General features: G+C 32.7%; 1 protein-coding gene across 1 annotated transcript; it reads right to left on the bottom strand.

Moving 5' to 3' along the window:
- Positions 1-1,653: 1,653 nt before the first annotated feature.
- Positions 1,654-15,399, bottom strand: LOC111636303 (glycine receptor subunit alpha-4-like). Its single transcript, XM_023381521.1, has 6 exons — positions 15,248-15,399; positions 14,233-14,315; positions 9,810-9,968; positions 9,341-9,666; positions 3,748-3,813; positions 1,654-1,725 (listed from the first exon to the last, which is right to left on the bottom strand). Exons 1-6 carry the CDS (start codon positions 15,388-15,390, stop codon positions 1,654-1,656), a joined length of 849 nt encoding a protein of 282 aa, XP_023237289.1. The 5' UTR covers positions 15,391-15,399.
- Positions 15,400-26,621: the final 11,222 nt, after the last annotated feature.

Here is a 26,621-nt window from a genome sequence, read left to right as displayed (position 1 = left end):
GAGGCGTATATAATAAAAAAGCTAAGCTTATAAGTGCTGTATATTATCTTAATAATACGATAATAAAAGTTAGTATATGAAAGTAACGATATTATTTTTACTACATTTGTAATTATAGTACAGAAAATACTCGTAGAATATAATCGTTGTCTTTATATCGATATATCACGTAAACAACCATCTTCCGTTTCTACCAATTCACGTGCGAAGAAGTATTTACTTTCGACACTTGGAGCAGCACCGTCGCCGTAAAAACTTCGCGCTAGCCGGACCTCCACCGTAATCCGAGCGCAAACGCAAATAGGTCACGTGATTAAAAGCTTTTACGGCGAGGGGATTTTACGCCGTTTTTACGGTAGTGGAGTCCTAGCCTAAGAGTGTGAACGTTACGTAAAAAAATTTCATTTTAATTCAACAAAACTACTTTTTAGAAAAAATAAGTAAATTAAAAAAAAACGAAATCACAGCATTAATATCGCTGCGTAAATAAGAATTATTTTCATCTGAAATAACTATATATATGGGTCGGCGCCTTGTCAGGACTGACACCACCGATTGACACGGAAGCCGAGACGGCGCGGCGTGTTGATTCGGTACTAGAACGTTGGTCACGCACGCGAGCGGCCGCGTGTGCGGGCGATCGGATTCGGAATGGAGGAGGTTTGAGAGACGGCATACCGGAAGTGAATCACTCGGATGCCAGGTTAACTAAACAACCGTTTATTTGTAAAGGAAAATACATTGTACACAATTTATAGCGTTAACGAGTTATAATAAATCGAATTAAAACAGGTCTATATATTTTTGTGGTTCTCGAGAGAGAGCGTTTATGGTAGTTCGCGAATTGATAAATACCTGGAGTAGAGGATGTCCACAGGGTGATGATTTCGTTGAGATTTTCTTTGCGACTAAGGAGTCCGTTATCGTTCTGGAAGTGCTTCAGAAAGTTCTCGATCGGAAAGTCTGGGTGAAGAAAGCCGGGAAGGTTCGTCTCCACTGGAGCCGTTGATCGAGAGTGAAATCCGATCGCGTAAAATTTGGCAGAGGCAAAGAAAAATTTTTGAAGACTTTAATCCGAGAGGAACGAGCGACGACTGACTCTTCGGCTGTCAATTTCGATATCAGCACGATATCGCCCGGCTAAGAGGTCAGCAGATCACGGGAATGCGTCGTTTTCGCTATCGAGAAAGTGTAAGTGGAGATTTCCTCAGGTAGTAGATTCGACAACAATTACCGAATAAGTATTGGATTTTCACATATAGAAATAGAATTAGGAAATGATTTAAAGCATATATGATTACTACCATATATCAAATGCTATATAATTTTACCAAAGTTAATTATTTAAAAGTAATTTTCACTAAATTCCATATTGAAATATGTTGTTGTTATTATTATTATTATTATTATTAGGCCTATTATTATCGACCCATCTCGATTATACTATAAGATTCCGAAACCAATAGTTTTATTAATCGCTAAGTGTAAAGTAATTAATAATTAATAGCGTAACAAATGCTGGATTTATCATTTATAGTGTAATTAATACGGAATAATAATAGTGTGAGAATCCGAACTCACTACGTAACTTCTTAATAACAACATAACTAAATCACAACATCACGTGTTGACAATATAACTTTGTCGAATAACTCAACTTTCACACCTGAGAGCAGGTCGTCTTTTCAGTTCTTTGAAAGTGACACTTTCTCGTAACCTCCCGACCTGCAATCTCGATTTCATTATTTAATATAACAAATAAGGAACAGTCGAGACAGTGGTCGCCAGTACCTCAACGGAATATCATCTCCTGCCAATAACAGAATATTATCTCTTCCGATAAAGAAATATCATCTCCTCTAGTTCGTCTCCGTCACGTCTTCCGGTTCCGGAAATTTCCAATTCCTATCCCGGATAGAACTTTCCACACTTCGAATTGTTTCTGGTGTGCTCCGAACTCTTCTGTGTAAAATACTCTAAAGACGATCGAACGATCATCTCATCTACAAGCGGCTCTCTTTTCATTCCAGATATTTATGACAAGGCGCGATTTCATGTAAACTCTTACTCTCGCGAAAAGCGACGGTATCTATACCTAGTTTAGTTTGTTATATTATAACCCGTTAACGAAATAGTATATACGTAGGGGAACAGGGAACCCGGGGCAAAATGGGGTAACTAACGAAGAAGTTAAAATTATGTCAACAATAAAAGAAAAATANTAGTCAGATGTACTTAAGCTGCTATAAAGTTATGAGGAAGTGGGCCAAATACAACGAAAAATATAAAAAGCAGCGGGGAAAGGTATCTTTAAAGGTAAGTTCAATATAGAAGAACCTGGGCGGAATGGGGTAGATAACGAAGAAGTTAAAATTATGTCAACAATAAAAGAAAAATAACAAAAATATTACATTATATCTTTTATTTATTATATTTGGCACATAATTATTTAAATTAGATTTTAAAAAATCAACTTTGTATGAAAAATAAATGATTAAAAAAAGCTTGTCCACATACCGTTCCGCCCCGCACTCGGACAGAATGGTGTATGAGATTAGTGCTCAAATATTAGAAAAAAAATATTAGTCTTGTTGCTTAACTCGCAAACCAGCACGGAATCGTCATCGTCACAGTCAAAACCAGCAAAAGATATATGAGCCCATTTTTTGCATGCGACAAATGAACACCAACCCTCAATCGACTGTAAGCCTCGGTGCAGTAAAGGAAAGTCGTATTATCTTCTCCTTCCGAGTAATCGTCCCCTTGTTCTTCTTTTTTACTAGACTTTGTTTTTTCTCTTTTCCTTTACAGGAAACCGTCCCATTGTGCCCCACCCGTTGTGCCCCAAAGCACATACTTCTAAAAATCAAGTAGAGAAAAACGTTTATGATTACTTTTTGCGTTATTTCATTCTAAAAATACAAACAAATCTTTAATAAACTAGACTATATAAATTTGAAAATTATAAAATATACCATATACTTTCATTGTTTTAATGTTAATACACTTTCAAATCCAAAACAAACTCGCCGTGTCTCATTCGTTGACACGGTGGGGTCAGTCCTGATGAGGCATCAAAGAGGTGCCGACCTTCCGGTCACAATAGCGAATAACGACCTATATTGATATGGCTCTGAAGATTTTTACATTATTAGACTCAGGAAATCTTGAAACGTCGAGAAATGCAGAAAATTAGGATTTATTTCTGTATCTCTGTTCTCTTCTGTAAGACCAGAAGAGACAGGACAAGGAATGAAGAAATAAGGGCAACAACAGGAATGAAAAATGTGGAGGAGAAAATAAAACAAATTAGTATAAGATAGCTCGGATACACCAAGAGAATAGAAGAAAATAGAATACCGAAGTTGGTATTGGAGAAGGACATAGAGAAGAGAAGACCCTAGGAGAAGACCCTGTAATAGGTAGATGGACAAGATAGCTGAAGACCTAAGAAAAAGGACTGACAATGTATCAGTGGTGTTTGTAGAGGAGTGGTGGAAAGATAGAAAGAGATGGAGGTCATCGGTCCATGGCCCAACCCGGTCTTCCTGGATTAAGAGTAAACAAGAAGAAGTCGTATGTTTTTCAGTGGGTAAAAATTCTGTGACCCAGAAAATATATCCAATAAAAGCTTGCAAAATTCATAAATACAAAAGGAAACATATATCTGGACACATTATCGTAAGGATTTACGTACTTTGAGTGAATCAGAGTGTTCTTTATATCCTTCATGTGTGATAACATTACCCAAATTATTCCCGATTTCTTTTTCTTCGGATGGGAATCTATCGAATGAACTTGAATTTCTTTTTTCTGAAAAATAAATAAGAATTTAAATTAGAAATATAAATTTTTATTTCTGAATATTTTAATATAATGTATACAGCAAAAACTATCGATAGAATTATGTCATATAGTGTTTTACATATTTACAAATAGAGAAATTCCAGGATCTTCAATTATAACAAATTTTTGCATAGTGAAGAGGGATAGAACAAAGTACTTGAAGTACGTACTATTATTATAGATTTTATTAGAATAAAGAACTTTACTTATTGGGCTGCAATTAAAAAATTGCAGCCCAATAAGTAAAGTTCTTGATAAATTCCCACACTGACGCTAGTGGGAATTTATATAAGTTAAAATAAATTCCCACTAGCGTCAGTGTGTCTGCCCTTCCATTATCTCAAGAATAGAATTAGATAGTTGAAAGTCGAGAAGAGACACTTAAGAGAGAAGCTTAAGAGACAGAGGCATATTATGTCGTATTCTATAAATTTCCGGGTTATATTGTCGTAATTGGAATTCTTGAACGTTATGATGGATTTAAATTGTTTCGTGTAACCTCTAGTGTGCTGCGAAATTCGCAATACTTTGCGCAGCATGGATATGACGTCAAACTGGGCATTTTCCTGAACATCAGTTGCTACGCGAAAGAACTTAAATCCATTTTTATCAGGGTATCATCATTGGTTAGTTTTATTTTCCACGCTGTTATACTGCAACATAATAGGAGAAAGTATTGTAATCTTATATAATTTAATTCACTAGGTGTTTTGGAAACATCGATGTTTTCAGGCGCACTGAACTCAAAAGTTAAAAATAGAAAAAAAAAAATGGAAATATTCTCTGGATATCTGTGTTTGAGCTTCCTTCGTTGCGTTCGTGTGTGCAGGTGTCTATTTCGTTTAATATCTCAGGATAAGGATTAAGAAACGAAATTTGGCATGTAAACTCTGTGTAAAAGAAGTATTGATAGTATTAAGAAGTATTAAAGTTTACAATAGGAAACTCAAGGAGGTGAGGAGATAAAGGTGGATCACGTATGACATCCAGAGACATGTGCTTACGTGACGCGCACACACAGTAATCTTATCTATCGCTACTCTGTACTGTTACATTAGAGAGGTTGAGGCAGACGTTTTAAACGTGTAAACGTGTAGGACGGACGTTCAGTGCCGCTTTCCCGTAAGCCTAGAAGTTTGACGATGGTGTTTGGAATGTCGAGCGTGATTCCACCGACTATCCAAACACCATTGTCAAACTTTTAGGCTTACGGGAAAGCGGCGCCGAACGTCCGACCTACACGTTTACACGTTTAAAACGTCTGCCTGAACCTCTGTATTTACGCCAGAAACAGGGGTTCCGTTGCTCCACGTGTTTTAAAAAAAGCCGTTCGTTTCCTCTGACGATTTTCATACCCATTATAGACGTCCTGATATATGAAGTGAAGGGTTATCCTTTTGTTTCACAGGAAATAATTTCGGAAATTTACGTCATACTTTTCTATATCTTCAAATAAGTAATGAAACTTTCCCATAAATTGTTTGTACTAACGTAACATTAATATCTTGCATCGGATAGCTCTTTTCTAGTTTAATGCCAAAATTAACAACTGGTGAGATGAGTTATCTCACCAGTTGTTAATTTTGGCCGTTTCGCCATGTGAATAGTAGTGATAAGCTATGAATTATGGCGTACTGTATATCGACCGCTTCCGGCGATATCACGAAGGAATTTATACAGCATTATACTATAGCGGCCAGTGTGAGCTTAACCCACTATATTAGCGCGGTACACTTATAATCAATACATTTCATTACTTCGATAATATACAGAATGGGCTAAAGCGCAATCTATTTCCAATTCTTATCTGTATTTTAACCGTGTCATTTCTTAAATTATATTCTGAGATAACATGAAGAGTACTTGACACTGGACTTTTTCACATTCAGTTTATTTTCTTATGTACTTGTACTTTACAGTCTAATTGTTTCAAATGCCAATTTGCATTTCGTACTAGTGCCCTTCATCCAATTATTTATTTTAATTCTTAAAGTGTTAATAAGTTTATTATTATATATTAATAAAAATTTAAGTATTAAAATAAATTATAGTTGGATAAAATTATTATAAAATAGAATAAATAAATATGCAAATTGAAAATGTGTCGACGCGTATATGCAGATTACCGTATTTTGACTAGTATAAGTCGCTGTCAAGTATAAGACGCACCCCTATTTTGAGACAAAAAATTTAGAAAGAAACTTTTTTTAATGGGATTGTCTAAAAATGCATTTTATTCGTTTTTTTTATTCAAGAATATGACAGATGGATGAATCGATACCTTTATTAAACTGAAATAATCGTCATTTCTTAATGTAAACTCAGATGTCACGTGATGATAGTCGACAGAACATGGCGGCGATGACTCGTGTGTCGCTACTCTGATAATCTAGATACTCTAGCCATTCGGTTGAGGGACCATCTGCTTAACGGACCACTGCACAGGTTGGTCCCTAGAGTGAACCACTACTGTAGATAATTTCACTGTAAAAGTGGTTACCTGTCGAGTATAAGACGCACCATGATTTTGAGCCCCGAAAAGTAGTAAAAAAAGTGCGACTTATACTCGTCAAAATACGGTAATTAACGTGAAAGTGAAGTTTGTGGAGTGATTCGCAGAGTGCTAAACTTGTGTTATGCAGTATTTGACTACTGTCTGATGATATGTGCAATATTGTTGGTACTGTACGAAATGTAATATTATATAACACTAATTTATTCTTTATTTCATTTTTATCCGTTTTTATATTGTCCTGGTTGGTTGTTCAAATTTTTATTTTATTATACCTACGGTGACCATACGTCCTTTATTTAAGAGGACAGTCTTTTAACTTTATTTATTTTCTAAAATAGGCATTCTGTCCTTTATTTTTATAAAGTCGACGCAGTTTAAATTTTTTTTTAATAATATATTGAACAAGTTAGTTTCGTGTGCGCCATCATGACCAGTGTTGTCATCGTGTCGTGCATTGCTACATAGAGCGCGGTAGTGCAGTGTGTCGCCAACCGACGGCCCATTGACAGTACCAGAAGTAGACACTCTTATGGGGATTTTTGTGGTAGTTTTTTAACTCTCTAGTTGGTGGATGCTATACTTGGAGCGTTGGTGAGCATTCGTTGCCACTTGTTGGCAATCTTCGGCGGCTGGAGCATGTGACATTTTTACGGTTGATTGTCCCTTCTCTTTATAGTACACTCCTTTTCTCTGTACAATACACACGTGGACCTCGCATCAGTTACTACACTTTTACGCAGCGTTAATTAGTTACACAGGGACTGCATGTGAGTTTTCAGTCTATTATTTCTAATTTTTCGTATTTAGGTATTACAGTCGACCCCCCTATAAGATGGTAGATACGTTCCGTTTTTTATGAAATTGATGTTTTAGGAGACCTTGCCAACCACAGCCCGACACGTGCGAAGTTTACGGCTGTTTGAAATGTTTTCTTCCATAAAATTAATCGATTCCTAGACTAATTCGACTCAACATTTCCAAAACACGTATAATTTTTTGGGAATAATCCGTATAAACTACGCTATAAACAAAAAATTGTAGGATTACTTACCGAGTGTGCACCGTTCGACGTCGCCATTGCTTAAGCTTGTTTTCGTCCGGAGCAGCGCACCAAACGGCGGGCGCGATTTCTGATAAGTTATTTTTCTGCGAAAACTTCGTTGAACTTTGGAGACATCATTAATATAAATAATTTTTATGGCCGTTGAATAAGAAATGTTTCTTTTACAAGAAATGTATAAAATTAGTGCTGTATTAGACTTACGGTACCTAATTTACATACTGTACAGACGATAGTAAACTCAATTTACCCGCCTAAACTCTCTGTAGCGTAGCGTTGGACGGCGGAAAGTAGTTCGGCTGCCCGATGACGAATTATAGGAGTTTTTTTACCATGTTTGTACGGATACCGTCGCAAATTTTTTCCGTCATATAGGGATCCGAACTATAGGAACCCGTGTTATAGGGGGGTCGACTGTATTTAATTTATATTTTGTAGACCACTTATCATGGCACCGAAAAGAAATTGCATTTTTAATCAAACATTACAAGAAGAATTTCCATTTATACCCTTCATTCCGCCTTCATTTATAATTATGCCTGTATATATGATCATTCGCGAGATATAGGCTTATCTGATGTGGCATGATTAACCTTTTCGTTTTCAATTATTTTCCATGTTATGGGGGGGACACATCTCAATTACATATAAAGTCATCCGCATTTTTAATTGGAAAATTTAGTTTTAATATATTTTCAAATATTTAAAAAAAAAATTTTCAACTTATACAAAACTGAGAAGCTAAAGTCAACAATCTGTCTTTTTTCCACCAGACTTGTGTGTTTTTAGTTGTATGTTTAATTTGGCGTTGTAGTAATCTGGATATTTATTATAATTTGTTTTATTTATCTATTTTATCTGTTATTTATTAATCAATTCTAGTTTTTAATTCTACTCCTATAACTTCTATTAGATATATTGGTAACATTCTAAGTTTACTATTGTTATCTAACACTAGTTGTCTATTTAACACCTCAGTAACAAAAATAATCTGTTTAGATTTATCAGCTTTTGTGATTTTTAATTATTATTTTTCTAGGACACTATTCAATACTTTAATTTTATTATTATTTCTTAGGTAATATTTTTCTCTAATCTTTCTTTTTCCTTTATTTTTGAAGTGTAAGATTTTACTATATTATTAACTTCCATTTTTAAATAGTCCAGTTCTCTATCTAATAACTTGTATTATTACACATTACATCTAATTTTGGTATTACGTCTATTACGTCCCATTGGCTACACCCATTAAAATCTAATCCTTCATAGAGGATTTCTTTGATTTCATTAAGTATTTCTATATTTTCTTATTAATTAACTATTAGTTCATTTTTTTCCTTTTTACGATTTCTTTTAATGTTATATATCGTAAATTTTTGTTTACTTTACATTACTTATTACGTTTATTTTTTTCTATTTTCTTTTCCATACTTCTTCTAGAGCGTTATCTTGTTTTATATGTAATCGTTTTACTTTCCTTTTTATTATTCTAATTTTTATATATTTAAATTTAATTACTTCCTTTAGTATAATGTGGTTTATTTTCTCTTTCTCTCTGTACGGTATTATTTTGGAAACTCGTATTGGCATTTGGAACAATTAGACTGAAAGTACATAAGAAAGTATTGATAAAAATAAAATATAACTATTTCTAATTCGTTAAAGTACTAATGCTGCACACAGGAAACTTCTAAAAGTATTATAATAGTAAATTTTTTATAAATAAATTATTATTTTTTTAATTTTCCCTGTTTATTTATGAATTAGAATAATTTTTTACAGTAAATATTTTGTTAGGCACAACTAATATTATCTTATTACGCTACATTAACACTCAGATTTAAAAGAATCTGTTGTGTATGTCAACCTTTTTTAATATCATTTATTACAGGTAATAAAATGATTTGAACGTACAGTACCTCTTTCATTTTGATGGCGGCTTGGTAAGCTAGAGCATATTCCAGTAAAGATAAAAATATCAAAACGATGCAGAATATAAACCAAATATCCAGAGCCTTCAAATAATCCACAGGAGGCACGAAGCTTCTGGACTGGACCAAATGAGTGACTAAAGTCAGGATTGAAGTCACACCCAAAGTTACTCGTGCTGGTGCTGCGTGAACATCGATCCAAAATGAGAGCCATGATAGCATGACCACTAATGTACTAGGGATGTAAACATTCATCATGTTACCGGTCAAACGTCGTTTAAATTTAAATTCGGCAATTAACATAGTGTAGTTACCTGAAATATTTACAAACGGATTCATGATAGCAATCGTGCATTTTTTATTCTTGTCAGACTTTGATTAACAATTATTAGCAAATACCAAGGCTATTTGTTACAGGATTAGTTTGTTTAAAAAAGGATACCCAAGAAACACGTACCGCTCAACCATCGTTGAGTCTCCTTCTTAGCTTTAATTTCGTCCATCTCGTATGATAATAAATTTATACTTCTAATTTGTATGCTTTTACCGAGATTTTTGTAAGGGCTATTTTCTTCTCCCATCCATTTCGGCAAGGCTCCTTTATCTGTATGTCCAACTAAAATAGAAATATAAATTATATAAAAATATAGAAAAAATCGTTATGTACGAAAGTGATTAAAGACGAGGATGACCTTATGAATCATTTATGCATTTAGATTTAGCTGTGACGAACGAATATAATCGGCATATAAAGGTGACGATTTATACGAAATTCAAATCGAGTTATACGTTTTCGATGAATAATTATCCTTCTTTTTCTACATTTAGATCTGTGCAGAAGGTGTGTAAAATGGCAAAAAGTGGAGAATGCGAGTACGTTCTGTTCGAGTAAGGATCTCTTTGCTTCCATCTATTTATCGAGAATAAGATCTGCTCTATGATTTGCTATAAATCATTTACTGAATTTTGGCCGAGTTGGCTAATTGTAATTGTCTAAGGCAACTTTTTTGTATTCTACACCAGCGGTCCCCAACCTTTTTATCGCCGCGGACCTGTCAAAGTTTGATAATTTTACCGCGGCCCACTGAGGGGGGACGTTGATCGTTTATATTTTAGATTGACTTAATTTAATAATTTTAATTTAATTGTATTTAAACATGCCTTCAAAATAAAATACAGTTACACCAAAAAATGAATATAATGTGATTTAACATTTTAATTCACTAGAACGCTAAATCAATGAGAACCCTGAGCTTGTTTCATTGCAAGGAGACGGTTCCCTCTAGGGGTAATAGGAGACAATGACACCCGAAGTGTGTTTCTTACGTCCAGTTTATTCTGTTGTTCCGTCGTCCATTAAAAGTCGCACAAACCCGAGGAAATACACCATAGTAAATAAAATGGAAATAATTTAATGTTCCTTGGGCGGCCCGGTACCGTTTGATCCACGGACCGGTACCGGTCCGCGGCCCGGGGGTTGGGGACCACTGTTCTACACCAAACACTTAGGAGATTTTACTGTCTCAGTTTTTAAATTGACACAATTTCTGATCACGATTTCATAATAACCAGCTATTAATGGCTGGACAACAGAAAAACTGGAAATATTTATGTACGGTATTAGCGCGTAAATGTATTACATTTTGATGCGATTGAGATCGTACCTACAAAAACCCATGTTTTTAGGATATCGGGCATACATAGCCTGTATATTCTTGTCCAAGTACTCACAACAACACATCCTGGGACACAGCGAAAGCAATAGTATAAATGAATGTAGAAATTAAATTATCCAGTAATCTTACGTGATTACAAGGACAGAAACATGATAAAATAATCGAATTAACAATGACACATTTGATATTGGCCTATACATGACACGTGGCAGTATGCAATTAATTGCGGTAAGCTGTATCATTTGGCAAAATTTGAATATTTTATATAAAAATTTGAATATTTTATAGGAAAATCTTGATTATTTTCTTTTTATTTTCACAGAATTTGGAAGAAATTCAGAGATTTTCATCTCTATATTCTGTACATAGTTCTTTTCTTTATTTTTCTTTGTTATTTATTCGTTTTTTATTGTATTTTCCTTTAATAATCGTATTTATTCTTAAATTGTTCTTCATTTAATATTTATTTGTTTTCGTCGTTCGTTGTACATTTAAAAATGTTCAAAAAATAACAGAAAAATATCATATAGTTTAAAAATTAATAAATAAAATCTAAAATTTTCCTAAAAAGTAAAGTTTTAAAATTACAAAAATAATTTTCAATTTGTAAGTAAAAATTAAAATACTGTTTTGATTTTTCATTCACTTACTTTTTAGATATGTTTTTTTTTCTAAAAATCATCGATGACCTGAATCCTTCTCCTGATTTTGACATTCCGATTACGTCAATACCAATTTGGATTATGACTTCTCAATTTTGACTTTGTCCCGGCTGTGCCTCATTACTATTGTTTTTTTAGTGAATTATCACTTTTCCAAATTGGTCTACACGAATTTGGACTCTCCCGAATTACGTCTACCCCAAATTTGACTCCTAAAACGTGTCTGCACTCGAATTTGGACTTTTCCGGCTTGTGTCTGTGCTGAAATTTAACTCCCAATTTGTGTCATCCCTGGAACTTAGACTCTCCGGAATTGTGTTATTACTGGAATTTGAATTTTCTCAAATTGTGCCCATTGTTTGTGACGTCGTCTAAATTCAACGGAAGTCCGTTGAACGTGAAAAACACGAAAAGACGAAATTTTCATACACAAAACAGAAGAAATCTTTATAAAATTCTTTGCGAAGAACGAAAGTTTGCAGATAAAAATTGCATTAAACGAAATGTTTTACGAAACTGTAAGTGGAATTATTAATAGGAAATTGCAAACTTGAATAAATGTCGTTAAGTATTGTTTGTCGCTTCTAGGATAGTGAAGATTTATGATGAAAATGCATTGGGGAGAACTCAAAAACCTGAGACGGTTGCGAAAAAATTTGATTCAATTAAAGTCATATAAGAAGACGTTCTCTGCAATGCTTTAGTTTTTGTTCTAGAATTTGTAAATTTTCGTACGAAAATAGTTTGTTGAATGATATAAGTGTAATTATAAATAATTGTCTCTATAATAAAGTCTTCTGTTTGGTTTGGCATCAAATTATTTCCAAATCACATAAAATTATTACCTTTTAAATTGTTCTAAACTGTTTTCAACCGGTTTTTACGGTAATAAATCAAGATATAACTGTTCGAATTAATCATTGATTTTTACATCACGCTATAGGAGAAATCTTTGAATTGCTGGCACTGCATCTGCTAATGTGTACATATCGTTTACTTTTACCTTCGAATCAATGGAAACGTTTGACTTTGTTCGGTGCCGCCGTTAGAGCCGGGCAACGGACCCCGTGCATAAAGTGCCCGCCCTTCGGGAGTTTAGTTTTTGATTTTTAAGCTTTTCGCTTTAATATGACGTAGTGCTCCGCAGGAAATGCATTAAACCACATTAGCTTCTCTGTATCACGTTTAAGCATTTATAGCGCAGAAAATGGTAAAAAAATTCTTCTTGTGTTCGAAGGTGTCGGATGGAGAAAACGAGAACGTTTATTTGATTACGAAGGAACGGATAGGCGTACAAATAATCTCGAAACAAAGTTCCATAGGAACTATTGTGTTTAGCAATAATATACCAAGGAATAATTGTACTTTTTGAAGAGAAAACGCCATTTTTGGTTGCCTTTACAACATTTTTATATTAACATTGTATTTCCTGAATTACAAAATTCGGTAAACTGACTAGTTTATATACAAAAATGTAAGCTATTTAAAAAGTTCAGCAAACTTTCCTGGCTGATTGAGATTTTATTTAAAAACTGAATTTTATATTTATATATAAACATTTAAAAGCCCGATATTTATAATTATTTTTGGATTAAATCGGGCGTAACGCCTATCTCTACTGCAAAATAACTCAGTATTTAATTATCAATGGTAGCGATAATGTAGCTCGATTTAATTCAATTCGTTTGGCTTTAAATTTCATATTATTGGTCATCTATATATATAATCGAGACGGGTTGATGATGATGGTAATCAGCTCAGAGCCCAAACGGTTAGGAGTTGAAATTTGGTGCACATTTAGGGTTCTTCACGAGAACGTACACTAAGAAGGGATTTTTCGAAATTCCCTCCCGGGGGAGAGGGACAGGATTAAGGTTTTAACAATGGAAGTGTCAAGAGAAAGTAACGTGCAAGATTTACAGGCGCAGATGCGGTTTTTGCGGAAATCGAACATTTTTTAACCCATCTAAAAATTCTCTAATTGGTCTGGAAACAGGCGGACCTAATTCTTGCATTCTTTGAAAACGGGTAAGATTGACTATAACGTAATAATCGTAATCTTCGCTATCGTTACTTTTTGCCCGAGTAACGCCGGACCTAACTGCTAGTGATAAATAAAATTGATTGTGGAGTCATCTCTTATGAGATTTTATAATATCAATAATTTAAAATACTAGAAATGTTTATTATAAAACGGCAAAACGTTTAATTTTGAGGGAAGGGGTGAGTTTTATAAAAAGTTGTAAACGCTAAAAATGATTAAAATTTTTATTTACTTTGATTAACTCTGACCCCATTCGAGATGCGACATGTGCCACCCTCTATCTCTCCACCCCTCGACTTTCTATCATCAAAATTTAATATCAATTATCACTCCTTATGCACAAGTTACAACGACAAATTACGTTCGTCAATTTGCAAAACACCCGGACCGTCAAGTTTGACAGAATTTCAATATTTTTCCATAACAGTCGGAAAAGTAAAATTAATTTTAAATATGTAAATATTTTTAATTATTTGAAAATAAGGGTGAATGACTTACCTACACCAAGTAAAAACTGACAAATCTGAACATCAATGGGATAATCATGCAATTTCATAGGGCAGTCAACTAAAAAATTCATTCTGAAAATGAAAATATTATGGTTTTAATATCGTATTTTATAATTGAAATTGTTAAATACTGTATGTTACGGCATATATGACGAGACTTTTACCCAAAAAACTCTCAATGGATTGTTATGTTTCCACGTTTCCAATACAGTATGTCATGTTGCCCTCTCACATAGATTAAATGAATATAGCATATGGCCTTGGGTAGCCTACATGTAACATCTATGCTGCCAACTCTGGAATAAGAAATCTAGCAACAAATTACTTAACTTTACTGTTAAGAGATTTTATTTTAAAGTCATTTTTGTATTATTAATCATAATAAATAAGTTGTGAAATAGTAAATAACTGTTATGATATTTTGTTATAAAAATTTTCTATATTTTTAATTATTGTAAAATGGTGAAACGCTTAACTTTGAGGGTACAGATGAGTTTTGTAAAAGAAAATTTCAAATGATGATAACGAATAAAATCCTCAATTATTCCTTCTCTCTAGATATGTCATATGACCGCATGCTATCTTTTCACCCCTTGTCTTTTAACCACCAAACTTAGGTTAATGGTATCAATGCCCTTCATATACGAGCCAATATGCCAAATTTTGTTTCTTAATCTTAACCGCATCCTGAGATATTGAGCAGAACAGATACCAACATACACGCACATACATATTTACGGAATCTTTTGACTTTTTTGGGTTCAGGAGGTCTCAAAACGTGGAAATTTACAAATAACTCGGAAGATCAAATTTGACACGATTCCAATACTTTCCCTTGTTACGTATACATAACACTCAAATTGTGGTTGAATATCAAAGGCGAAGGACAACTTTAATATACTAAATAATTTTTCCTAAATGTCCTGGTCTGAAATGGGGATGCGTCTTATATGCCGTACAATACGGTAATTCACACTTTCTATAAATTGCTACTTTTTAAATACCTGACAGCCCCAAATAGAGATTTGTCTGGAAGAACTTTTACAGAAGTGATTTTCGAAGAGTCATAAAATTTTTCAATCATTTTGGTATTAGGAAATCCAAATTTTGGTTTCCAGATATTTTTCGTTAATTTATTAGGAAACATCACCGGATATTGGGAAACTAATGTGTTTAAATTTAATCTCGGATCCTTCCACACTGCAATTATTCCCAAAATCAGACGGAAATCCTGAAAAAGTTATAAATATTTTAATTACTTTAAGCATCATTTCTCATCCTAAACTGAAAAATTTGAAAAGCTTGAAAATTATCAAAGAAAGTATAATGATATTTAAAACGTGCATTATATATCTTACATAATCTTCATTTATAAATATAATTATTCTTATTAATAAAACAGAACTGAGTTTAATAGGGATTAATACAGGATGTAGGCTATATAATGCCCCTTTTCGATTTTAGAATAAAAAAGTAACGCGGTCATAAATTTTTAATTAAATTACAAAAAGATAGAAGGTTGAGTTAATTAAATGTCTTTAAAATAATTTGGAGAAACGTGATGACGAAGTTTTTCAAATGTTGAATTGGGCTGAGTATTTGTAGTGCAGCATGAATTAACATTTTTCATGCTCTAAGACGTTTGGAAATACTATATAATACATTTCGTCATTAAATTAATTATAACTCTTCACTGAACATTAGTAGTTTGCCCCCTAACAATAGACTGATTGCATTACATGATTTTAGATTTCATTACTTATTTAATACTTAAACAAGGGCCAATTTAGCGTAGGAAGTCCCTCCTGGAGGCACTCTCATTTCCTTGTGTTTCGTTGCCCTATTTCATGTATTGTGTATATGTAAATAATTCAAAATCTATACAAAACTCTAATATATATATAATATATATATATCTAGTCTAATATATATATATATATATACGTAGATGTGGTAAAGCGTGTATTTATAAAGTGTAAGTGTGATATATAAGCTATATATATATACATATTGATATGTGATGCATATTGATGTGTAATGCGTCAACATCAGAAGAAAGAAATAAAACTTTTATGGATGTTTTTTCTAATAGAAATATTGAAAACACGAAAATGCTTTCTTTATTGGTCTTGTTTTTCGATATATATATACACTCACTTTTATTTGCACGTGATATATATATACTGCTGGCCTAGTTAAATGCAACACCATGTAGAACTCTAGATATTGCAGGTGTTGCATTTTACTTGGCCAGCAGTATATATATATATATATATATATATATATATATATATATATATATCACGTGCAAATAAAATTGGGAAATTAAATATTTAATTAGAAAATAGAAATCGATAAGTAAACTCGATAATCCAAAATTGCTTTGTTTAATTATTGTCACATCGTTGCTGTACAAGCTGCAATTTTTAATCATCATTTTAATTTTAAAAACAGTCACGTTATCCCGGTCCTGAGTTAATTGGGTTTCTGGTCCCTAAGCTTTCTATATCTGGTGTGGATTTTAGTAGTACCATTCTCCTGCACATCGTATCCTCCTGATAAAAATCGACATCTGTTTAACTTCGTTCTCAAAATTAACGGAAGACAGACAGACGAACAATGGGATATATAGGTTTGCAATCTGAAAATTGCAGCACGTTAAATTATTAAAATATGAAATAAGGTAAATCCACGGTTAAAAATGGAAATGTGTGAAATACATGTTTTAGAATAGATTATACTTTTATTAAATTATATTAAAATAAAAACTGCTATGCGTTGAGATTAATTAAGGAAAATTGACAATTTTTTCCCTGTGTGATAATCAATTATTATAAGTATACTTGTATATTTTGCTCACGACTAGAACGTTTTAGTCCTGAGCAAAATGTAATTGCGTGTAGCATTTTCAAAACAAGTACATGAAATAACATTTGCTTGAAAAAATTAAATTAAACAAATAAATAATTCGTTGTTTTAACTTTTTTTTTTTTTTTTTTGCTTTCTCTCATTAAAATAAACAATTTTGTTGGATAAAGTAGGGATGAAGTTGGCAGAAGTAAATAGGACAAGTATAGTAACCACTTGTATGAAATTTATAATAAAATTTCACATTATTTCATAATTATTAGTTCGTAAATAAAATAATTTATTTTATTTAAAATATATGCTCTCTACCTCAAATTAGTAATCTAGTTTCTTGCACTTATACATCATACTTTTCTGTTAGCTACCGGTCATTTATCTAACTTCTTTCAGATTTCAATTGGAATAGCGTGACTTCCGATTTGCATCAAAGGTTAATTTGGACTTATTGTCGTTAATATTTCCATATCTGGAATTGAATTTTATCTATATAGGTACGAAAACGGTATAGTATGATACCATTCTCGAAATTAAGGGAAGACAGACAGACGAACGACAGTGGGAATTTATTGGTCTACAGTTTTTCAAATTCAGCTCAATGATATTATATAAAACTTTAACATTTATCAACATTTTTATATAATTTTACAAAGTGATTATAATGTTTCCATTCATTTTTATGAAAATTTGGTAAAAAATATTATATGTATTCAGGTCCTATAAAACATGGCGATCCAAGAATAAGCAATCGGTGTTGTTTGCACATGTTTTAGTGGATTAAAGTACACGGAAGTACAAACTTCACCCAGAAATTCAGGAAGTCTGCTCCTATCGGAGTCAATATCAGACTGTTGGTTTCTAAATTCAAGGATTCGTGTAAAGTATACGATGAATAACGTTCCGGGAAACCCAACACGCCAGATAAAACGGTGCAAGGTGTAGAAACTGCAACGTTCGGGAGGAGGAACAACACTTTGCCACCTGCCAAGCAATGTGTCACGATCTCTCGAAGGCTATGGAACAGGAAGATTTGATTATACTTACCTATATGTTAATTTACTCAAACATGCGCAAACCATAGTGATTATATCTTCTTGGATCGGCATGGTTCACACGACTTGCAACATATAATTTTGTTACATTTTCACAAAAATGGAACGAGACTTTATAATCACCATTTATTTTAATTAATAACCTTTTGACTTACCATAGTTGCTTCGTTTATTTTATCAATTCCCAGTATTTGACACGAAACGTAAACAGATGCAGGTAAATCTGTAGGAAAAAATGGTTTAATTCTAAATAATGTAATGCATTAAGTATTAAGTCTTAAGTCTACGCTCAGAAGGATCTGGGATCGATTCAGGACATGATTTTTATGGGTGGTATTCCATTTGCCATTGTCGTTCCTCATCAGTTTCCATGGATAAAGTAAGAAAGGTCCTCGGTGAAGGGAGGACGAGGGATAAAATTACGTATATATTTTAATATTGAATAATAATAATCATTTAAAAAAATAATCTTCCTGGCAATTTTTATTGTAATAATAAATATGTGTGTTATTTTATAAATCTTATAAATACAAGTAATGTCTCTGTTGGCATGGGTAATTTCTACATTCTCCAAAAGAATTTGATTTAAAATAAAATTGTTTAAAAGTTTTTAAATTTCATAAATGTATTAATAAATTTTAAATGTTTCAATAAATAAAATTAATAGAAATTATCATATAATAATCTGAACCAGTTTTAATATATCTAAGAAAAGTTTATAATAATAATATGAAGTATCTTTAAATTTATTAAATATATTAATTCAATNAAGCAATTTACCCATATAAATTATTGTTAATTTACAATAATTATATATATATTTTTTAAATTAATTTATAATATCTAGACATGAAATTCTTGGTCTAACTCACTGCCAACCATTGGTGGAACGTCAGGGCTGTAATCAACAGGAAAGATTTCGGTATCTTCTTTTGCACTTAAAAAGAGAAAACTCTTATAGTGACATTATCACAGTGCAAGGCTGCAGTTCTAATCTTATTCTAATTTTAAAATAAATATAACTTTTGAAGCAGAATCTAAAAGTGCGATTGCTGTTCCTCTACAATTATTTAATTATTCACATGACTTTTATGACAGAGAATGTGAGATCACGTGAATATTGTATACCTCAGAGGGTGTAGTGACATATTATTAATCTCATTTTATCGCAAGGATCAATTTTATACCAAATATATCGTTGTGTATAGTAAGATAAAAAAGAAAATTTGAATTGAATTCGCGCGACTTCTGGTTTACAACGGAAGTTCTTATAGGCCCTATAGTTAGTCGAGTTTCCCCTCTCTAAGCCTTCTATATCCAGTCTTGATTTTCGTGTATTTGTAGGTCTACAATTCTTTTAAATTGCGGCCTAATTAACTATTAAATACTAAATTTATAAATGTAATTGTTGACGTGAATTATTTAGGAGAATGTCCTATATTCGATCAAAAAATTATCCAATAAATTTTATATTTTATAAGTTTAAAAATACTATTATTTATTAAATTGTTTATATTAATATATATAATCTAATCGTTTACTAGAGGATGATAATTTGATAAGTATCGATTAACGCTCTAGGCTCCTTTATTTTTATGAATTATTTACAGTCATAATGCAAAATTGATCAGTAATTACATAGAAACGTTGGAAATAAATAATATTGTAGAAGGCGTTTCACGTAAGATGTTAATTTAATTCAATAACTGGAAAATTGATAAAAATTGACTTAAAAATAAAAATCTGGCCATTCTCCCTACCGAATTGGTGAGAATGTAATAATTTTATCATTTGAAATATATGCTCTCCACCTCAAATTAGTAGGAGCTTGCACCTGTACATCATACTTTTCTGTCAGCGAAAGTGCTGATCATCTAACTGACTCCGTTCTTGAGAGATTAAGGAAAAAAAGACAATCGGACTGATGCCAGTAAGAATTTATAGGACCGCAAATTATGAAAATTGCAGCTCAGGAAGGAAGTTTTCACATATAAGTGTATGCATGCTCTTATACGAGAAAATCGCTTGTCTTCGTGTTTTTTAAATACATGACCCGCTTTCTTTATATGAGCATATCTGAAATATATGTTCGTGCTCTTATGTTATGCCAGCTTGTTCTGGTTTATACAGCTGTTCAGTGAAATGTCTGTGGTAACCATTATTAACATAAAAATCACCCCCCAAATAGTTTCTAATAATATAAAGTTTCTTATAAAATTAGTGAGTGTTTAGTAGTAGTAGTAATAGTAGTATTGGGGACTATAGTGCCAATTCTGCCCCATCTATTCGTATAAGAGTATATTCCCATAATAAGAGATTAGATCATGCTCAGAAATAAGTGTACCTCTTATATGAAAAGTACTATGCCAATTTTAGGTTATTTTACCCAATTAACAATAATATTTTATGCTGCGCTTTTGAAATTGCACATCTATAATTTCCCACTGGCGTCCGGATGTCTGTCCTTTATCTCGAGAACGGATTTAGATATGTGACATTGGACAACAGTTATGGAAGGATGTGGGCCGGAGGCCCCGATTAATTATATATAAACTTCCGGTCTAGACCGGATCCCAAAAGTATGATGTACAGGGCCAAAACACTACTAATTTGAGGTGAATAGCATATGTTTTAAATGAATTAAATTAAAAATATGATTAAAACGTGCAGCCCGGCATTGTGGTGATCACAAATATATAGATAAACGTTATATTTACTTTAAAATTTATGAATTATAAGCAATAATATTGTATAATTCGGTTAGTCTCTAAATGTAAGTTAAATATATAACTTAAGTTTTATGTAAATGAAATATAAAGTGAATGTATAGCTTACCTTACGCATGTAATTAACAGAGAAACAAAAGTGTTAACATAAATAAACATTACTCCTCGACGAAAGAACGAAAGCAGTAATACGTAATACCTATTCTAATGCTTTAATACTAATATCTGTTTGATGCTAGTTCCAGGACAACAGTTAGGTTTTAAAACTTGAAATTCAATGAGCAGTAGCTTACTAATGTTTGATGTATTGATTATTATAAACACGCAATGTTAAATACAAAATGCTCGGTGTCGGGTTGCTTTCAAAACTATTAACTTTTTTATCTCTTACATTAATTGAACTACAACACATTAAATTATTATGAATAAATTAATGTAAATTCAGTTATAGTTTTACCTTCTTGGCTTGGTATAAAACAGAGGAAAGTATAGGAATCCTGCAAATTTGACACACAAGATCTACTGTTTTTATATAATATAACTGTGTAAAATTATTATGAATTTAATATGAGAAATAATCGGAAAATTTAGGTGTAAATTTTGACCAAAATAGTAAATTAACAAATCGAAACTTTTCTTTGAGTTATAGCTTTAACCGGTAGTGAGGTTTTTCACGTGTTGATTCTGCTTTGTGCCTCACGCGACGAATTTTACGACTAAAATTTGTACACGCCACTGTCTGTAGCCATGATTTTAGCGTAATAATTATTATCAAAACTGGAAGAGTCCTAAAAATCAGAGTAAGAGGACATTTATGTGCTATAAAACATTCATCTGTGGCCATACACTGTAATGGAGAAGGTTGCGAGATCTCACTTGATAATAAATTATTAAAATAAATGAATAGACCATTGTTTAAGTGCATTTTATAACTATTAGTGAGATCTGGCAACCACTTCATAACAGGTACAGCCCACTGGAGATCCAATCCAAACCCCTCAACTGGTTATAATACATTGTGTTGCATTTTTTACCAATTTATGTTGATCTCACACAGCGTAATTTGTAGAGTTTTATAATGGTTTTAATTAAGAGCTTTTAATTTCAACCTTTTTGGAGAAAAGTTATTAAATCTAATTTTACTTCTATTAATATTTATTTGTTTTATTTAAAAATATGAAGAAGTCTCATTAAGACCCGAAATGCATTTCCATTAATTAAGTCCTACCCTCCTGGAGATACACACGACTCCTTTATCTCCCCACCTCCTGGACCTTTACTCACCAATATTTTAGAGCATCAATCCTTCTAATAGTAATAAACAAACCTTTCTGCAAAATTTTTGAAATTTTCGACAAAAAGCGCAAGAGTTATTAAGCTTCTAAAAGGGTTAACAAAATCGTGGCCTTCCTCCAGATATATATATATATAGAAAAATAACCCGACTTTTTGCGTTTTTCGACGTTTCAAGGTGTCCTGAATCTAAAAATGCGTTATTTAATCTATAGTATCTGGGTATTGTGTTTAATCTGTACAGTACAGGACAGAAGAATACAATGTAAAAATTATTACAGTTTAATCCTAATAACATAAACGAAACAATCGAACACAACAAATTTATTTACTGATACTAATGATTTAACAATTACAGAAAGTTATTTTGATAATATTTTTCGAAATTTCCTATCTCGAATACTGAGCGATTTTAAAATGCTATTACTACCTGAAGCAGACAATTGTATAATGATCAGTTGAGTTATCATGTTAATAATATACTGTATATACATTATTATTTATTTGGTATTTAATAAATATTCGCACACAAGTGCAAACGAAATATTTTCGTATAGTATGATTGTGAACAAACAGCTGTGTTATGTGCAGTAATATACAGTTTGCATGTTGTACCATAAATGTTACGTTTACAAATAATAGACAGTAATCAATAAATTTATTAGGGGATGAACAAAGATTTAAAACGGAAAGCAGGGGAATAAACTGCAAAAGATTTCTGATACTTCTGATCAATTACTGTTAATGATGCCACGAAACGTGTTAACACTTCATGATAAAGAAGATATGAGCTGTGATGCCTCATCGATATGCAAATGTTTGTTGAAATTTCGAAACATAAACACGTGATTATGACGTTGTGTCAAGGATGTTTCGAAAGTAACACGAGACGTTTTCCATATGTTGTTTTGTTAAACTGTTGTATCGATTTTTCATCAATTTATCCTTATGTAACCTTGACGTAAAACGTTGCGTTCGGAGATACATACGTTTTTATGAAGTTTATGCATTAAAAATAAAACTGTTCTATTAAGTAAATACTAATCGAGATGTTCTGTGCGTTACGCCAATATTATATTTAGGCTAAAAGAAACAAAAATCAATGTGTAAGATAAGGATAAAGATAATACTTAGTGCAGTCATTAAATTATTTTATTACTTCTTAATAAAATGTTATTACTTTTCTATAATTGATATCAATAGTTCCTGTGAACTTCTGGGATCTTTCTATATACAGTACTTCCAGGGAGACTCCAATTCCACTTACCACGTGCTTTAACGAGTACGTGCAATTTTGATTTAATTTAAAGTAATAATTGGGCTGCAATTTTTGAAAAATTGTACACTTATAAATTCCCACTGTCGTCCGTCTGCTCTTCCGTCCGTATTTCCTTAATCTCGAGAACGGAGTTAGATAGATAAAGGCTGAGAACATACGGAAATACTGGAGGCAAGAAACCCAGATTAACTGTGTATGAACTTTCGACGCAACCGAAAGTTACGTTATTTCAATTTAAAATTTTCCCAAAAAGTATTAGATAATAACCGGCACGATTCTATTATTAAAAAAAGTATGATGTACAGGGTCAAGCCACTACTAATTTCAGGTGGAGAGCATATATTTTAAATTAAATGAATTAACAATGTGATAAAAAAAATTGCAGCCTGGCATTGTGACGATGTCACAATAAATAATTGCTCGTTAGCTTTTTAATAATAAGGCAAATATTTTCATAAAGTAAATTTGAAATGGATTTTTTTAAAAATAATAATAAATCTCACCGCTATGCCGTTTTTGGCGCTGTAAACAACAAATATGGTTTTCCGTAAACCACACTTTAAATGTCCCCGCAAACCTGAGTAATAACGCAGCTTGCAGTGGTGAAGTCTTGATACTAATTTTAATGTCTTTCGCATGTCCTGAGATGTCACCATAACAGTTCTGGTTGTATTTGAACTGCTAAATATCTTTCTGGACTGTATCGATTAGGATTACTTCAACTACAATAACGCAGAATACTAAAGTCTGGCATATTGATTGTTAAACACGCGACATGGATACAAAAATCAAACTGATGCAGTTTGATTTTTGTAGTTAAATCATGTGAAAATGTGGTAATAATTTATAGAAAATTTGATTTTTTTGAAAATGGCGCATTTAGGAACGGCACAAAGGAAGGTATGGTTTGATATAATGGGATTTGGCAGTGCAACGTATGGCGAAATGCCAAGGAGGAGATGCCTCTCCGGGGGGCAGATCAGTCACTTGGTGGGTCCAAGCGCAACCTGGTTTTGAGGCCTTGTTCTAAATACTAAGTAATTCTATCAAATCAATTTATAACTTAATTTTTAAAAATCTAGCAGAGAGTTGCGTAACTTTTCTGGCAGCCCTGACCCTCCCCTAGATACGTTGTCATTTTATAGAAATAATAGGGAAAATAGAAAATATATGAACAAGTGGCGACATCTGTTTTAAAACCTAAATTCTATATAAAAAAGGTTAAAACTGTGTGTAGCTCCATCTGTTCAGAGATTTTAAAAACTTTTATATTAATTTTTTAAAAAATGACGAAAATTTCAGAGGAGGGATGGGTTTTATAAAAAAAAAATGCCAATGCTAATAGCGAGTAAAATCATCAAGTCTGACCCTTCTCGAGATATGACAGACGACCCCCCCTTTATCTCCCCAATCCTAGACTTTTAACCACCACAATTTAATAATATCGTTCTCTTAATATACAAACATTCTTACAAAATTTCAGAAATTTTTGACAAAGGGCACAGGTGTAAGCCTCAAATTGGGTAAACAAACCTGTGATCAATCACCAACGAGTTGGGCACGTGGAATTTTCCAAGTTCTCTTCACGTCTAATCTTTATACATATCTTTAAATTTAAAAACGGCGTATCCTTTTTTCTGCTTCTAGAAATTTATTTACTTGTACATACAGGGGAGAGGGAACCAAACAGCCCTGACCCTCCCCTAGATACGTTGTCATTTTATAGAAATAATAGGGAAAATAGAAAATATATAAACAAGTGGCGACATCTGTTTTAAAACCTAAATTCTATATAAACAAACTTCAAAAATATCGATTAGACAAGGCAACACAGCACATGAGCGTTATGCCAACGAGGAATTCCTTCCGGAAAGACTTTCTATGAGAAATTGGAGGCAGGGAGTGAATCCACACTATTCCTGATGAGCAATACAGTCTTAACACAGATTCAAAGGAAAATTAAATTGTTTATTGTGTCTAAGTTGCAAAAACTTAAAAAAAAACAGCAACGTTCACATTTTTTCCCATTATATTTTGGGCGCACTTCGAGCCATCCATTATTCGTACAATCGCTAGCCAGTTTGGAGGCAATCACAAAGGAACATTTGTGACACCATCGACAGTTGTGTTTTAATTAAACGCACTCTGAACTAATAGATGGCGCTACAAACAGCTGAGTAAGGCAACCATTTAACCACCGCCATTTAATTTTTCGAACTTGTTCGTACTGTACATCGTTACAAAGAGTTTACTTGCGAAATTTGAATGCGATTAGCCAAGTCTAAAGTGTTGCACATATTGAAAAAGTAGAAAATGTTACCAGTAATGTGCCACTTTTGGGTAACTGATCAATATCAGGAATGAATGATATTGAGATATGGTTTTAAAACTTTCTACATTGTGGCCAATTAACAACACAAATTCCCCTAGATTGAAATTAAGAAAAAATGCTCCTAAGGGTTTTGGACTCTTACTAAATTTGCCACTGTGTTTAGGTTGTTATATAGTAAAGAAAAACCGGAAAACCCAACTTGACCAGTCAATTTAGGTGAGGGTAGAACCACGACAACTCTTAGTATCTAGTGGTTTTAGCGACTTAATACAGTAGGGTCGGACTTAATGATGGTCATTAAGTCCGACCCTACTGTAAAAATCTTGAGGTATCACGTGGCTAGCCCGTTTGTTCAGGGCCAACGGCTGACCACGTGGAGTTTTCCGGGTTTTATTTACGATTGTAAAACCTAAGTATGAGCCAGTTTCCCTAAAAGACCTCTCTGCAGATCGCCCATTTGTTGCGTTGCCGTAACCAAATAAACCAATCTAAATCACATTTAATTATATAAACCGTTTATTTTCATTGAGTGAAAATTCTTGTTTCTATTGGTTAAAATTTACACTTTTCGGAGAGTTACAAAGCAGATTTTAATGCTCTTTTTTCCCAGTGCAATAATACAATTCTTGTTTGTTTTGATAAATCCAGGAACGAGTTGCATAACTCTCTCGGCTTAAACAGAAGAGTTTACAACACGCTTTTTTGTTCTCCTCCATTCGCCATAACTTATGTTGCTTCTCACCTTTTTACAAAAGTTTCTTGGCATAGTTCCCCGTGTTATGTTACCACAACCGGAAAAGGACAAGAAGTCCTCGTTTCCTTAATAAATTA

Source organism: Centruroides sculpturatus, unplaced genomic scaffold (genome assembly GCF_000671375.1).
Source record: "Centruroides sculpturatus isolate CEXI.00-Female unplaced genomic scaffold, Cexi_2.0 scaffold936, whole genome shotgun sequence".
Classification (NCBI taxonomy): domain Eukaryota; kingdom Metazoa; phylum Arthropoda; class Arachnida; order Scorpiones; family Buthidae; genus Centruroides; species Centruroides sculpturatus.
This window is presented reverse-complemented; position numbering and strand designations above follow the sequence as displayed.